The sequence below is a fragment of the Parus major genome, chromosome 1 (assembly GCF_001522545.3).
Source record: "Parus major isolate Abel chromosome 1, Parus_major1.1, whole genome shotgun sequence".
In the NCBI taxonomy this organism is placed as follows: domain Eukaryota; kingdom Metazoa; phylum Chordata; class Aves; order Passeriformes; family Paridae; genus Parus; species Parus major.
Window position 1 is genome coordinate 29,970,706 of NC_031768.1, and position 16,242 is coordinate 29,986,947.

Here is a 16,242-nt window from a genome sequence, read left to right on the forward strand (position 1 = left end):
TTCAGAAAATATGTATACTTTTTAAAGTCCAGTTGTTAATTCAGTTAAGGTGGATTGCAAATATATGGTCATATTTGTTGTCTTAATCAGGTTTGGCAAGCTGACCCTGGTTTTCATGTTTGCTGTGAAATGAAGTTTTATTTTAAAGTCCTGAATGTCTTTACTACTTCTGCTAATTATTTTATCTAAACTGCACCTTTCTCTTTGCCACCTCCTCTTTCCCTGCCAAACAGCTCTGTGTATCCATTTTTTGTGTGTGGCCTTGTCATGCTTACATGAAGTTGGAGGTGAAAAGCTAATTTTCTATTCATTTAATTACTGAAACTTGCTAATTTCTCACTGAAATGAAAATATATGTTTTGTATTATTTTTCAAGCTTATTAAAAGGCTTTCAATACTGAATTGTTCAGAAGTAAATGCATAATGTAGCAAAACAAGCCAAGTTTCTTTCTCTCTCCAGGGCAGAAATTTCTTTAAAATGTGAGAGAAGTTTCTGCTGAAATACTGTACAGGCTCTTACAAGCAAGACTGAAAGGTGCTTGTGATACTCCACTTCTGTTCTGCTCATGCCTTCAGGAAACCTGCGTAGTAGTGAAATAGGTGTGAATAAGAAGCAATTTTTTAGGAAGAATTGTCAGATAAGGAGAGTTAAAGAGTTCTACTAAGTTTAAACTTGTTCTTTCTATTCTGACTTTCTGGAAGAAATCACAGTGTAGTTTATTGCAGTAACTTCTATCATGATCTATGGTCAGTTGGGAAAAATTTCATAATTTCTCTAACTGCCTTCCAGGCACAAGTAGATTTTTGGGCAGTCCTGTTCTTATACTGGTCTCCTGAACTCAACAGAATAGTTTTTTTCAAAAACTTGAATTCTAGATATGCTTGGGCATATCTAGAAAAGTAATTTTGGGTGATAGCTGCTGCGTAAGTAAAAGCACAGTATAGCAAACATGCAGATGAGCACAAACATAGTGTGAGAGGAAAATAAAGGATTTTGAAGAAATCCCAGCTGACAATCACTCTTAGGGTGGGCAATATTTGGTGGTCCAAAGGAGGGTTCAGTAGGCAAAGACCCAAACATAGCTCTGCTCTGAGCCCAGTATAGGCCAGGGTTTTGTCTGGTACAGTGGGATTATGGCTGGGGCGAAGGGAGATGCTTGGGAAGACTTCCAGGACTTGTGTGTTGGAGGAAGTCCCTGTGTCCCAGCTGTCCGGAGACGCAGATCCTGGGAGCCTCAGAACTGCATCCCTGATGCTGACAAGGACATAAATTTTGCTGTGCAGCTGTAGATTCCCAGGAGGAGTTGGATTCACAAAATGCCATCTGCTGGTATTGTGGAAACAGTAAAATTTTCTACACTTTTCTTTTTTAATTTGGCCTGAAATAATAAGTCATTTCATAAAGTAAATCTTTTTTTTTCTCTGCTCTTTATCTCCAGAAGAGAGAAAGAATGCATTGTTTTAAAATAAACTTTTGACTATTGTGCAGCTTTTTGTTTTAGGGTTGTTTCTTTGGATTTGTTTTTTCTTGTTGTTGTAATTGCAAAAATAAACTTGACAGTTATTATAGTGTAGAATCAAAATGGTAAGAGTTGGAAGTGTGATAAATGAAGATGATTCATGCTAACTAAACTGTAACTATTTAGAAAGTTATTATAAAGCCATACAGGGAATTAGTGTTACAAGGCACATGGACCCCTTTGCAGATGTTACATGTTAAAAATAGGATACAGGATGTAGTTTTAAGATAAGTAACATCTCAAGACAGAATCGACCTTGAGATGGACAAAGTTGGAACGACTTCAAGCTTAGGGTCTGAAATGATGGTTTTATCTATGAAATGCAAGGCTAATTATTGGAATAGAATGCTTACTTACATAACACAACGCTTAGTACACATGTGCAACCTGTGAGGATATCCAGAGGACAATGAAGATGAGTGTAAGCCTTCATCCAAAGACCCCCTGGCAACGAGTGAGGCATGTGCCATGAAGTACAGTGACGTAGAATTGCAGAATTGAAAGTAGGAGGAAACTTAGAGGAAACATTAATGACTATGTATAACATACAGTATATAAGTTTAGTTTGAATTGCTTTGTTTTGTACGTGAGGTAGGGTGAGAAGCCCTCTCTGTGCCCCAGTTGGTTTTGCTTATTTTTTAATCATACTTCATTACTGGCAAATTACATACGTATATATATATATACACACATATATATATATACTTGAATGTATTCACTAAATCATATTCTTTTACTAAATTGTATTAATTTGTACAATACATTATATTTATACACTAAATTGTATTCATTTTTAATTAAATTGCTGTTAACTCAATGGACCTAGTTGTCTAATTTCATTCATAACAGAAGGGACCTTAAAGATCATCTAGTCCCATGGGGTGGGACACTTTCCACTAGACCACTACATTGGGGTACTCAAGGCATTGTCCAGCCTGGCCTTGGACACTGGCATACTTGTATACTGGCATCTAGCAGTGTTAACAAACTCTGTACATCCTCAAGCCCTCTCTTTCCACCTTCTGTGACTAGATATTTTCAACGCAGCATTTGCTGTGGCGTGGAACAACTCAGTATCATGATGCTCACAAGAAACCCTGTAGTTATTTAGGCTGCAGCTGAGTATACACTTTTTCGTCCCACTTCCACGTGAACCCTGAGTTGGAGTCAGCCAGCTGATACCTCAGTTCCACTGACAAAGAATGAAGTTTCAGCCCATCTAGCTTTGCCCTGGTGAGATGCAGATCTTCCTGGGACAATCCTGCTGATAGTATGAGGCTGGGAATTAGGGATGCATAGGTTGGGTGTAGAGCCAGCAAGATTTCGGTCTGCACTGCTTGCTCTGTGAGTGAGGTGAGCCTGAATGGAGGTGGCTGGGCAGCACTCCAGCTATGGCATCCAGTCTGGGTGCTTCATCTCTCTATAGAAGACCTTTTACACTGTGGCCTTGTAAATACTGTTCTTTTTAGCAAAGCTGTTTGGTTTGGTGGGTTTTTTTATCCTTTCTCTCGGTTAACTAAACATTCCTTGCCAGTTACTCATTAAGATGGGCCACACCTTATGCTTTCTGACTGAGTCTCAGTGAACGAAAGGTACAAACTGTGAATACACGTAGCTTTTTCTGGCTTGCCTCCAAGTTGGTTTATTTTCCTTTCATATTGTGAGACCCTTTGGACTGTGCTTCAGGAGGATCTGCTGCCTTTGCCACACTGTTATGCTCTGCAGTGGCATTTTTTTGCTTAAAACTTTTGCAGTGAAGACAAGTTCCTGAAAAAGAGCTGATGAATCTGTTCTTTCTCTGCATCAGTTGGGTATGTGAACTGTTCTGAAGAGTGCTGGAAAGCATCAGTGTGGTCAAAATGTGCAGTAGTGAACAGAAGCAGCAAGCTGGCTTGCTTTGCCCCCTAATCTCACACTACTTCCTTTCCATGTGGTGCCAGAAATACCCCACCCTGCACCCTGCATTCCTGTGGAGCTTCCTAACTCTGCTTGCTGCTTCTACCCCCTCAGCACACCCTGCACATGGGTACTCTAGAACAGATACAAAGATGGAAATACAAAGTATGAATTCCTTACTGTTCAAATGCAGCTAATTAAGTAATTTAATATCTGACATCTGCTAAAAGAAATGAAAAAACTTACTTGAAGATCTTAGGTTGATTGCTTTTCAATTTCATTTAATTTGCAGTCTTTTTAAAAACTACCAGGTAGAAAAGTGGATCACTGCCTGCAATAGTCTGCATGTGTAATAGTCAAAAAAAAAAACCACAACAAACTGTGTCAAAACCACACAAACAAATAACAGCACAGAACCCCACTGTGTGAGCTTTTGCAGAGCTCTGTAAGTGGAGTCTCTAGCTGTCACTGTCTGAGACCAGCAGAGAAGCATCAGCTCTGATATATCATGCTGCAGTTAGTATATCTGGTGTCAGTCCACACTCCAGCCATAAAAGGCAGCACTCCTTGCTGCTTCTTTCCCTCTCATCCGGTGTCCTGGCACTTAAGTTTGTGTGGCTGTACAGTGAACTAGTTGAGGGGACACCAATCCTCTTAAACCTTTCTATTTATTTGTTGTTGAATTAACTTTTGGTGAGTTGATTCTTTGCTGTGGTTGTCAGTGCAACCACACGAGCCTGGTTTGCTGCACAAGCAGTAGAATCAGCCCGAGAGAGGGGAGGAGATGGGAGGGGGATGTGATGTTGGGCCATCCCTCCTGCTATGTCTTTGAACTTAGAGTAGAGGCATCTGCTGCACTTGTGCTTGCTCTGTGTCCATGCACATGTGTTTGTACCTGGGCTGTGCATGAGCAATGTGTTCTTACTGAAGGCGTGTTCAGAATGTTGGTGTTGAAGTGAGATCCAAACAGTGAAGCCCAAACAGACTGAAGAGAGCATGAGAAATATGGAGGAAGGAGCCCTGTGTATGAACATGTGTAAGGTGGCAATTGGTGGAAAAGTTTGGATGTGAAGTTGAAAATTTGTGGAAACGTGTCTCTCAGCACACCTTGGAGCCTTTGTAAAGTTAATTACCAGTTCTGACAGCTCATGTTTGGGAAAGGATTACTGCACCACTTAGCTGCCAGCAGCCATCTTCCAGCCTTCCAGAAGCCTTTCCCAGTACACGAAGGTCAACAGTGGTGAAAAGTAAATATCTCATAAATCTCATCATGTATGATGATATAACTCTTCTAGTGACCAAAAGCAGAGCGTTCTCTGGGACTTGGTTTGTGTTTTGCAAGGATGCTGCCGCAGCCTGCTGCCTTCTTGCCAAGCTGGGGACGTTGTGGCAGGGAGGTGGAGAATTGACTGGATGTGGGGCATGAGGTGGTCGCTAATGGCTTGAGAGCTGCTGGGCGGATGGCTGCCAGTGGTGTTGTCCAGGTGTGTTGGTAATGGGGTTGACACAGTTCAGCACCTTACTAACAGCTTTCATCACAGGCAAGTGCATGCTGCCAGCAGGTTTGTCCCTGACACCAAACTGGAAGAGGAAGAAGCAGTTGCTGGGGGGCAGGTTCAAACCGACAGCCTGGGGCATGGGCTGACCAGCCTTGCCTACTTCTGCAAAGGAAATACACCTGGGACACAATAACTGTACAACAGGATGGGCTGGACTAGATAGCAGATCTGCAGAAAAGAGCTGAAGGTCCTGGTGGACAGGCTGAATATGGACCAGCCAGTTTTTCTGTGGTTCTATGAAATTAAAATGTGTTCTAGAGACCTTAAGAAAGGACAGAATAATAATGCTTGGGAAGTTCATAATCCATGTGAACTGAATGATTCATGAATTTGTGGAGGCAAGGTGTGTGATCAAGAGAGGTTTGCTTGCCCTGGGGAAGGCAAGCGGATATGAAGTGTAAAGGCTGCATGCATTCTTGTTATTTAATGGCTTCCAGGAGTGTTTTAGCTGAAGTCCTGCCCTGGTGATTTCTTTCTCCACACTGAGGGTAGAAACACTTGTGGCTTTTTTCTTTTTGCTTTCTGCAGTGTCCTGTAAGCAAGATGGGGAAGAGAACAGTGGCATCCTATTTGGATATTAAATATGTCGTGCTAGATAAAACACTGAGGTTGCTTCTTCAGGATGAGAAGAACATACTTTAAGCAGGAAGAAATGAAGTAATTGCCTTTTTTTCCATTACAGGAGAGTAATGGAATGGGTGTGAAGTAGTGATTTTTTTGGTTACAGTGGCTGGATACAAGGTTATAGTATTTAACATGTCCTAGTACTTTCTTCAGTTAAGTTCCTTGCATCTGTTTTTGTTTTCCAGCTCCTTGCAAGTGTTCATTAATAGCACAGCGGGCAGAGCTCTGTACCTTGATGAAAAACTACCAGCAAGCTCTTCACGACGCGGACATCCTGTGCCGGAACAAACCCCACTGGCCCGCGGTACGGTGCTTGCCTCTTGTAAAGACCAAAATGAAAAGTGCTTCTTCTCGGGGCTTCTCTGTGTGCTGGGAACAATGTTGCTGGGGGTGTTGTTGGAAGAATATCGTGGCGTTAACAGGGCCAAAAACGTCTTAAGTTCTTCAAAGAACAGGTCTGGAAGGTCCTCAGAATCTCTCCAGCTGGTGGGATTTTGGTGGTGGGCAGCTGGTGGTGTGGTTTTGTTCATGCTGGTGCCTGTTACCTGTTACAATTTGTGCTGCAGCTAGGCAGCAGAATCAGTCCATAAGGCTCCGGCAGCCCAGGATGGCCTGCCTGTCCCTCTTGAATGATGTGTCCTCAGGAAGCATGTGGCTTTGACAGCCTGCTGGCCAATGTGTGTTTCTTAGGAGCCACCCAGACTGTATTTCAGGATTATTTTCTTTCCCTCTTTAATCCTAAGATTTCATATCTGTGATGTCTACCTGTGTCATGGTGTTTCATAGAGGAGTTGGGATTTTTTTCATAACCAAAGGGCGTGCCACAAGGAGCAGTGGGCAGTTTGAAGCAAGTATTAGAAATTATGTTAGGAGAGAGAAATGGAAGAAGTACATGGTGCCCATCATTACTACTGGTTGCCTCAGGCTGGACTGAGTGTCCAGCAGTTCATCCCACCTAGGATTATACCTGCAGTCAGTCTCTCAATTTATGAATTAGAATTTGCTATCAGTAGCAAAACTACAGCACAGGTTTGAGTGGATAAAGCCTCTGGCTGCTTTCTGGGGAGAATGTAGTGTGGGGAATTGGGGAAGGATTTTAGCCAGACATTGTTTTCCTGTGGAGACTAAGGAGGTGTTGCATAAATGCCTCAGCTTCCTGCCTGTGCAAACAGCTAGTGCTCCATTCCCAGCCAGGGATGATGCAGGGCAGGCAGAGAGGTGCTGTCCGAAACACTGGGTCTCCGGCAAGCTAAATAATTGTCTCTGAAGGCTATCTGTCCTGTCACCCATTAAAACATTTCATGATGGAAGGCAGTTCATAATCTTCCCCTGCATCGAGTTTGCTTCTCTATCCCAGATAATTTCTCATCAAGTCAGGAACCCCATCTCTGGTGATGCTGGCTGGGTTTCTGTGCAGAGGGAGAAAAATTAATTACGCACGTTCAGATGTTTGCTTGAACTGTCTTCTGTTTGCCTGAATCCATGGAAATGTGATGCGTGTCAGTCGTAGGCGGATAAAGGTTTCATTAATCACATCTCTGAAGAATGTTAATTGAAAATGAAATTTGTCATCATGGCGTAACCAGCAGTGGTTCAGACGTACTTCACTTGTGCTTTCATGTTTGTGAGGACATCGACATAAGCTGTGCTGACCCAGAATCCATGTTCTGCAGGAGTTCTGGGCATCTGCTTTTTTTTGTGTATTGCAGCATCTCATCCAGCAGCAGAAATTAACTTAAACATTTGCTGTGTAGTTTAAAAAGAAACAAACCCAACATAAAATTAAACTTAATTCTGGGAGTAGCTCCTAGGATGCAAGTGTTCACCTACTGGTATCTTTTGGCTTATTGATGACAGATGTAGTGGCTTGCTGAGTTACTGGTGAAACTCCTTGGTATGCTGTAGTCATTGGAGCATGAGCAACTTGATTAGTTGGTTTCTTTCCAGTTGCTATGAAAACTGGTTCCTTGGACTCTGTAAGGCAGGGAGAAGTTTCCAGTTGTGTTTTTATATGGAGGGTAGACACAGGTGCCCTCCTGCCTGCTGCTTGTGTTTCTGTTTGGATCTCCCCTTCACTCCAGTGCTTGTCAGGGCATGTGTGGTATATGAAAATAGGAATGGGAAGGTGGCAGTCTCTGAAGTATAGGGGCCTCTAGTCCCCAGGCCTAACCCCTGGTGTTGCATCTTTAGGTACTTTGTCTGTGGACAGCCCAGCACATTCCTCCCTTGCAGGTCAGATAAGGACATTGCTCTTACGGCCCTGAAGGACGAGTCCAAACAAGCTTGCAGGCTCCCCAGTGCAGTGCAGTAATGCTGACAGTGATGGCAGGCATGTAAAAGGTTTTATGGAGGCTGTGCAAGCATCCAGGTAAGAAGGTCATGGTCAGGCCTCTCAGTATCTCTCTTCTTACTGCATTGAGGAAAAGAAAAATGTGTCTTGCCTGGAGAGAATCAATGTGTACTGAGACTTCTTGTACAGGTCACCAAGTTATAATTGTGTTAATTAACTGGGCCTATGCAGTGCTTGCTACTTGATTTTGGCATGAGTGTCCTCCTTCCAATTCCAGTAGAATGGCAAAGATCTTAACAGGTCTCAGCTTGGATTGCAGTATTGAAAGAATGAGGGAGTTACCTGCTCAGGAAGATTATGTGATACTGCATCTTTCAGCATGATGCTGAAGGAAGAAAAGTGGATCTGCTTATCTAGCCAGTCTCTTAGATGAATGAAGCTGTACGTTCAGTACAGCCTAGAGCTGTTCATGTGGGTCAAGGGTGGACTTGTAGAGCACATTTCTGTCTAATATACAAGAGGGAAGTGTTTAAATGCACACTTAGTTTCTTTTCATTGTAAAGGAAGAGATTTCCATAGTCAGATTAGAACTGTGGTTTGTTATCTGCAGGTAAGTTCAGAGACAAGGCATTCCTCTCTTGCTACTAGTAACAAGCAAAGTAGGATTTATTCCCAAGCTGGCTACCATAGCTGTTGGCCATGGATGTGTTATTCTAGAACATGGGATAGATAGGGTGGGCTAAAATGCTTCAGTTTAAGCATTGGTACATTGCCCTAAATTCATTATGTTTTTGGGCCAAATAAAACAGGTGAAAAATTATCTCACCCCGGAGAAGTGACTTATCATGGACTCTCAGCTGCCACTTCCAGACTGCCCTGTGCCACTTCCTTTTCTGTGCAGGTGCATTACATTTTAAGTGTGTCCTGGTATGTTGAACTGTTCTCTGGTGTATCCAAGCACAGTGGGATGTATAGTAGACTTTGTCCCTGCTGGGGAAAAACACCCTTCCTTATTCCCAGCTCTTCTCTCAGGAAATGAGCAATGTCTTTGGCAAGGGATGATGAAGCAGAAGGGTTCCTGGGGAATCTTTCTTCACTAGAAGGGACTGAATTTCTTTCAGTCACTCATGTCGAAGAGATTGTTACCTAAAAAGCATCTTGTTCTTCACCTGCAGAATGACTTAAACTTTCAGGTTTGTTTTCAGGTTTCTTGCTGCCACTTCAGAAATGGTTTCTAGATTTGTATGTTTCCTTTGTGTGAACAGGGCCATTATGTGAAAGCAAAAGCTCTTTCTGGATTGGAAAGGACTGAGGAAGCATTGAAGGAATTTCTTTATTGTGTTGCCTTAAATCCTGAATGGAGCTCAATGAAGAAAGAAGCCCAAAAGGTATAAAATGTATTTACTGGCTACTTAGCCACTGTGCTGCTTTTAATCCCACAGACAAGCAAAATCCGTGGTATTTCAGGTGATTGTAAACACCCAAAGGATAGTTTGATTCAGTAGGTTCTCCAGTAAACCTTCTTAGCATTATGCTGTGTAAGGCACCTCTTGGGTTTGGTTGATGCCTCAGCCAGAGGGATTATATATTTGTGAATTCCACTGCGTAGGCTTGAGCCTGCTAATTTTAGTACCCATCAAAAAATTACTTCTATGTGGGAAGTGACAGAGGATTGAGAAGAGGAAGCTATGTGCTGCCCTGTCCTGGAAAAATCATGCAGTCTTTGTGGCATTTTGTTCTTGATAACAACCCATCATCAGGTTCTTTGTGACCATCCATATGGGCAGCTTTTTATAAAAATAAAGCAAGGATTTGGCAAGATGCTTGGTGGAGACTGGTCAAAGGGAGAGCAGGCTCTACACGGCTTTAAGCTAGGGGTTAAATCTGCTTGAGGATGGAGGAGATGGATGAGGAACACAAGGAATGTTTAAACACATCTCTGTTAACTGGTTTTGATGGGAGAGCTTGGTCTGAAGACTTCTGGAGGCAGGGTCTGAGTGTCAAAATAGAGATGCGTAGGATGAGGAGAAGGATGCAACAAACTGCTGTCCTGGATGCTCTTGGGGAACAGAAGCCTTTGTTAAGAAAGGTGGGCAGCAGAAGAGCGCCTTGGAATGTGACTGTGCTTGTGGTGGGCACTGCCATTCAGGTCTCCTGTGGGCATTGGGGAATGCAGGATGTCTTAGATGTTGCAAGCTTTCTGGCATCTAGAAACTGTTTGTGCCTCTGTATTCACACAAACATAAATATCTATGTTGTAATTATTACTTTTTCTTCTTTTTTTTTTCTCTCTAATTGGCTAGATAATGTGTGAGATGTTTTTCCCAGCCTTTGAAAATGTGCACGATAGTCTAACAGCACCTTTCTCTAGTCGAACATCCCATACAAGATTGAAACCTGCATTTCTGAGTAGCATAAACACACAATCAGCTGTGGAAGATAACTCTGTTGCTGGGTCCTCAAAGGTAAAGCAAAAAGTGTTCAACATCAAAATACCAAAACTAGCACATGGATTTTTCTCTGATCTGTGTGACATTGTCTTTACACTTACTTTCATGGTAAGCCTGTTCTCTCCATTGCTATTGGATCTCTTACTGGGATATACTTCCTCAGAAAAATAAGAGAGTGAACCTTTTTCTTCAAAAAGCAATGTGATGCCTTCATGTGGGGGTCAGTGGTGCTTGTGTTTTTTCTACTGAGGATTTTAGTATGACAGGAACATAATTTCTAGAGACAGGAGCTGTAGGGAGAGGCATGGGCCTACTTCATGCAGTTGGCAAGTGACCTCTGATACAGACCTTCCTCCATTGCTAGGCTCCTTGTGGGAACATTGATCTATTGCTGATGAAACTAATAGATAAAATGAAACCAAAATGGTCTCATGCTGGATATAACTGTTCTTATTTTTTTAGGATACCATGTTCAGGTTAACAAAAACCCCGTCCCAAGAATCTGATGTATTCAGAAGCACTGATTCTTCTGTTACCCATCATGTTCTGGATCTCTACTTTGATGACAACAAAAAGTCTTTGGGAGCTATTCTCTCCAGTTTACCTGGGGTTGGCCTAAAAAGAAAGCTGTCCAGTGATATGAGGGATTTGCAGAGCTTGGATGTCCCCAATAAGATTCTTAAAAAAGGTTTGTGTTGTAGCTTAGAAAAGCAAATTTATCTTGCACATACTGAAAAACTGTAAACTTTCTTACTCCTCCCTTTTTATAGGTATCAGTAGAACATTCTCTGCAGGAATTGGGATAATATTTTTTCTGCTCTAACAACCTATTTACCTTATTCTGGAGCAGTTTAAATTCATTGAATGAAAACTGTATTTTTCTTTCTCAGATGGGCCATTTCCAGTGTAATGTACATACAATCCACTCACCGTTCAGTCTTCATGTTGGTAGTGCCATTTCCATTTTCTAGATCTCAAGTATAGCTGAACTTCATTGTCTTTCTATATGATTGAAAGATGAAGTAAGCCTGGAAACTAATCTTTAACTAGCATTAGAAACAGTCACATGCAACTTTACATGAAATTTTCCAAGCAAACAAAGAAGCCTTTTAAAGGGTAATAAGTCCCCACCCCCCAGTTTTCTGTTACTTGATATAGCTGTGCTTACAATTTGTATGCTTCTCAAGCTTCTAACAAAGACCTCCAGACTGGCTTTAGTAATCAGGGCTAAAAATGCTGAAGGCAATACTTCACTGTGTAGTGAAGTATTAATTGGTTAACATAGACTTTGAAAATGTTACTGTGCTGGTGGGAATTTTTTCCCTTAAAGTAAAAAAACAACCAACCCACACCTCGACAAGTTTGACTTCTGCCTGAAAATGTTACAAGTCTTCAAGTACACTGGCTGTCTGCAGCCCCTACAAAAGATCAATATATGGCCAGTTTCTGATCACGTTGCTGTGGAGGAAAAAAACCTGTACTTGCCTGTGAACTGCAGACTCAGTAAATAGATTGTGAAATCTGACCCACCTGTGTCTTCACAGGGAAGGCCAGAGATCGTGTTTTACCCATAAGCACTAATTTCTGGTCTCTGCTAGGTCCCAGTGCCATGTTACTATTTGCAGAATTAACACAGCCAGGTTCTTGCAATTACTAAAGGCTAACATGTGAGATGTAGGTTAAAGATAGCACTGTTTTTCTTTGTAGGCCACACACTACCTATCCTATCTGTGCTTGAGATAAACCAGATGCTGAGCATAAGTTACTCTTTAACAAAGCATCCTAGTGTTTTAACTTAATATAAAAAACAGAGCTTTTTAATGATCAAGAATTTGGTTAATAAAAAACATGTGGAGGCAGCAGTCATGGCCCTGTTGCAACTCATCACAAAGATGCAAATTGTAAAACAAATTGCAGAATTTGCTTGTGTAAATGACTACAAAAGATGGAGCTGATAGCTTTTGAGCCTGAATAGTGCTGCTGTGAAGTTTGAAGTGCATACCCTTAAAGTGAGTTTAACCCAGAGATATAAACCACCCCCAAAAATCAATCTGGGTAGAATTTTAAGAGAAGTGTTTTGCCTCTCTGTTTGCAGATTGTTGAGCTAGTAAAAGCTGTGTTAGCTAATACAGCTCCAGTAGTCCTTTCAACTTTTAAGCTGTTTGAAATTTTGGATTTCTACAACAGCCTAGTCTAGAAAAATGTAAGCCTTTTTATATTTGTAAGAAAAATTACCCCCGCTGAGAAATCTGTAATAAACAGTGATGAAATATTTTGACTGTGTGTAAACAAATTAAATTTTGGACTTAACGTACTTGAAAACATCTGGCTTGGCTGATGTGGGGGTGGTGGTGGGAAAGCAATAGCAGAATATTTTAAAAACTAGTCTAGAAAAACACACAACACAATCATTTTTGGAGAATAAATAATGAGTATTCAGCTGTAAAGGCCACAGACATCATCCTCTGCTCTCCAGAAGATCTCTTGCCAAAAATCTAAAATTTAGATGGGAGGTATGTTTGTTAGAAACAAAACTTCAGGAAAGAAAATGTATGAATTAGGTTTTTTTGTGGAAAAGTTGACAGTGTAAAGAAGACTGGAAAATGCAGTAAGGCTTACATTTTTACTATAATCTTCTTGACTACTTAGATGGAGATGTTTTACCTGAAAACACCACTGACCCTTCAAGTGAAATACCAACAACTCTGGTGGATGCGTCAGACTTCGAGTGTTCCCTCTGCATGAGGTATGTCTGACTGTGTTGACCTGGAATTAACATAACAAAGCCTCTCTAGCTTCTGAAAAAGTTGTCATGATGTGAGAAATCTGCTGGAGTGTGTCTATATCATTGCCCTGTTCCTTTTTGCTGAACCTTACATCTGGTGAATCTTTACAGATGTGGCTTTCTCCACTATGTATGCAGTTTTCTGTTGTTTACCACTTGTAAAAATGAAAACTTTTTTTGTATCCTTGGATAATGCTGTCACCTGTGCTTTATACAAAAGCAGAAGAGAAAGAAAGAGCTAGGACTAGTTACTCCTTTCCACACACTGGGAATTGTTTTTTTGGCAGCTTAGTTTTTCTGTTCCATGTTTTCATGTTAAGGTTGTTCTACGAACCTGTTACCACACCCTGTGGACACACCTTTTGCCTCAAATGCCTTGAGCGTTGCCTTGACCATAATCCACTTTGCCCTCTCTGCAAGGAAAAGCTGTCAGAAGTAAGTATGTCCTTGCCCCAATTAACAAAACTGCCCAAACTTGTGTTCTTCTGAAAACATTTATGTGGAGATTTTCTGTGCTCTTGTGATCTTCATCCAAAGCAGCATGGCCAGCAGGGTGAGGGAGGGGATTCTGCCCCTCTCCTCCTCTCTGGTGAGACCCCCACCTGGAGTGTTGCATCACCTCTGGGGTCCCCAGCACAGTGGGGAGCAAGTCCAGAGAAGGGCCATGAACATGATGTGGGGCTGAAGCACCTCTCCTGTGAAAAAAGGCTGAGAGTTGTGGTTGTTCAGCCTGGTCAGGAGAAGGCTCTGGGAAGACCTGATCTCAGCCTTACAGTACTACAAGGGGGTTCATAAAAAAGATAGGAACGGACATTTTAGTAGAGGGGTAATGCTTTTAAAGTGAAGGAGAGTTGATTTGAAGAGATTAGATGTAAGTAAGAAATTTTTTGCTATGAGGGTGATGAAACACTGGAAGAGGTTGCCCAGGGAGTTGGCAGATACTCCATCACTGGAAATATTAAAGGTCATGTTGGATGGGGGGCTCTGAGAAATTTGGTCCATTTGAAGATATCCCTGCTCACTGAAAGGGTTGGACTAGATGACATTTAAAGGTCCCTTCCAACCCAAACTTCTATGCTTCTATGAAACCGGAACAAGGCAGTACTGACAGCATCAAGCTATGCACAGACCTCATTTGCTCAAGGATATGTTTAGCATTCATTGGAAGCAAGTGATTTTGCTGGTTCTTAAAGAAATGGAGGCTTCCAGTATCACATCAGGCTTGTGCCTGGGGACCCCAGCCATAGCAGTGTTCATGTCAAATTTCCAGTTTGTGTGGAAACTGTAGTGTATGAGGAGTGGTTGCTCCTTGGTCAACACTTGTCAGCAGCAGACATAAGGTATCCCATACATTGTACTTCTTGCATAGTACTTCAGTAAGCTGACAGCTGAAGATGAAAAAAGATACATGTATCCTTGCAGAAGTGAGGATAGACTGCCTTTTCTTCCTGGTAGTACTGCCTCTGCCACAAAAGGGTATGGGGTTAGGGTTTAAAAGGACAGTGAGGTGAACCACATAGGCTGAAGTGGAAGTTGTGGTGCCTGGAGGCTGAAAAGGGTGAGGAATCTGTACAGTCCTAACTGATGTGCACTTTGGCCTCAGGGAAGAATGGGCTGGGAGGAAGAGATGTTACTTGTCTTCTTGTTACCAGACTTAAGAGTTGACTCTTCTTTGTAGTTTCTGGCAAGCAGAACTTACAAGAAGACCGTCCTTACAGAAGAGCTGATAGTCCGTTACTTGCCAGAGGAATTATCTGAAAGGAAGAAAGTTTATGAGGAAGAAATGAAGGAATTGTCAAAGTAGGCTCCCTTTACACTACTGACAGCTGTTACAAAAATGTGGTTTTCAATCTAAATTACTGAAGAAGATTAACTTGCTTATGAAAATGCACCAAAGGAATGAATTTGTAAATGAACCTGCCAGATGTTTTGTATTTTTGACGTGTATCTTGCAGATAAACAAGTAACAATGTGCTTGGATGGTAGAGAGGCACAACAATATTCTTAAGAAAAGATAATTGCTTTTTCCTCTGAAACATAATAGCTTTAGAAGTTACAGTGTGGGTTTGCTGGGAGTGGAATTCAGATTATCAATGGGTTATACTTCAGGTCAGGAGAAGTTCAAGGATCCAGTTTTGTCAGTGACTTGTGAATGTTGTGCTATAACTCAGCAAAAAAGTAAAACAAAACATGCAGTTAATCTTGAGAAAATTAAGTAGATTAATGGGCTTTGAAATCAGAGGGGTATACTGAGTTTGGGGGTTCTCTGCCATCTTGCTTTGAACATGGCTAATTCTTAAGTACTTTGTTACTGTGAAAAGTTGTCACCAAAATCATGCCATGTGTACGTAAGATGTATCGCTATGCATGTTTTTGGGAAATCGGCTATTTCTTGACTTTTTTCCTGTATGGAAGTAGGTTAGAGTAGGTTAGAGAGATTGTTTACTTAATGTATTAAGGAAAAGAGTCCTGAAATATTTTTTGTCTTGTGAAAATGGCAAACCTTGAAGAGATATGCATTTACAAAGATTGAGTCTAAGGAAATAATTTGTCTTGTGTTAAGGATATATGATGAATATACCAGCACCCAGAAAAAAAGGTGATTTTTTTTTTTAAACAATTTTCTTACAGTTTGAATAAAGATGTTCCCATCTTCGTATGTACCATGGCCTTTCCTACCATCCCTTGTCCACTCCATGTCTTTGAACCTCGTTATCGCCTAATGATAAGAAGATGCATGGAAACTGGTACCAAGCAGTTTGGCATGTGCTTAGCTGATGAATTAAAAGGGTAAGGAGATGGGCTGAGAATGTCCTGTTGTTGCAGAGGCTGCTGTGAGCTAATGGAATACTGCAGCACAGTATACTTGTCTCCCCAAACCACTGTGTTTCCTTTCAGTCCTGTATGAACCAATACTAAAGTTGCTTACTTCTTAGTTTTGGACTTTAAACATTCCTTTTTACACAAAGATGTAATTTTATTACTCCCCTGTTGGATAATAGCAAGAATGCAAGTCATCCTGCTACTACAGGCTCCAAAAATAGCATTTAATTGGCTGTGTGTTTGGAAAGCTTGCTGGCCTGTTTGTTCCAGTGAAAACTGACTGTCTGGGTAAGGT

General features: G+C 41.5%; 1 protein-coding gene across 1 annotated transcript in view; it reads left to right on the forward strand.

Moving 5' to 3' along the window:
- Positions 1-16,242, forward strand: part of LONRF2 (LON peptidase N-terminal domain and ring finger 2) — a 34,971-nt gene that overhangs the window by 9,574 nt on the left and 9,155 nt on the right. Inside the window, exons 2-9 of the mRNA XM_019007835.1 lie at positions 5,785-5,903; positions 9,155-9,277; positions 10,193-10,354; positions 10,802-11,027; positions 12,989-13,085; positions 13,445-13,559; positions 14,803-14,924; positions 15,756-15,914. Coding sequence (XP_018863380.1) covers positions 5,785-5,903; positions 9,155-9,277; positions 10,193-10,354; positions 10,802-11,027; positions 12,989-13,085; positions 13,445-13,559; positions 14,803-14,924; positions 15,756-15,914 — 1,123 coding nt within the window. The remainder of the gene's footprint in view (positions 1-5,784; positions 5,904-9,154; positions 9,278-10,192; positions 10,355-10,801; positions 11,028-12,988; positions 13,086-13,444; positions 13,560-14,802; positions 14,925-15,755; positions 15,915-16,242) is intronic.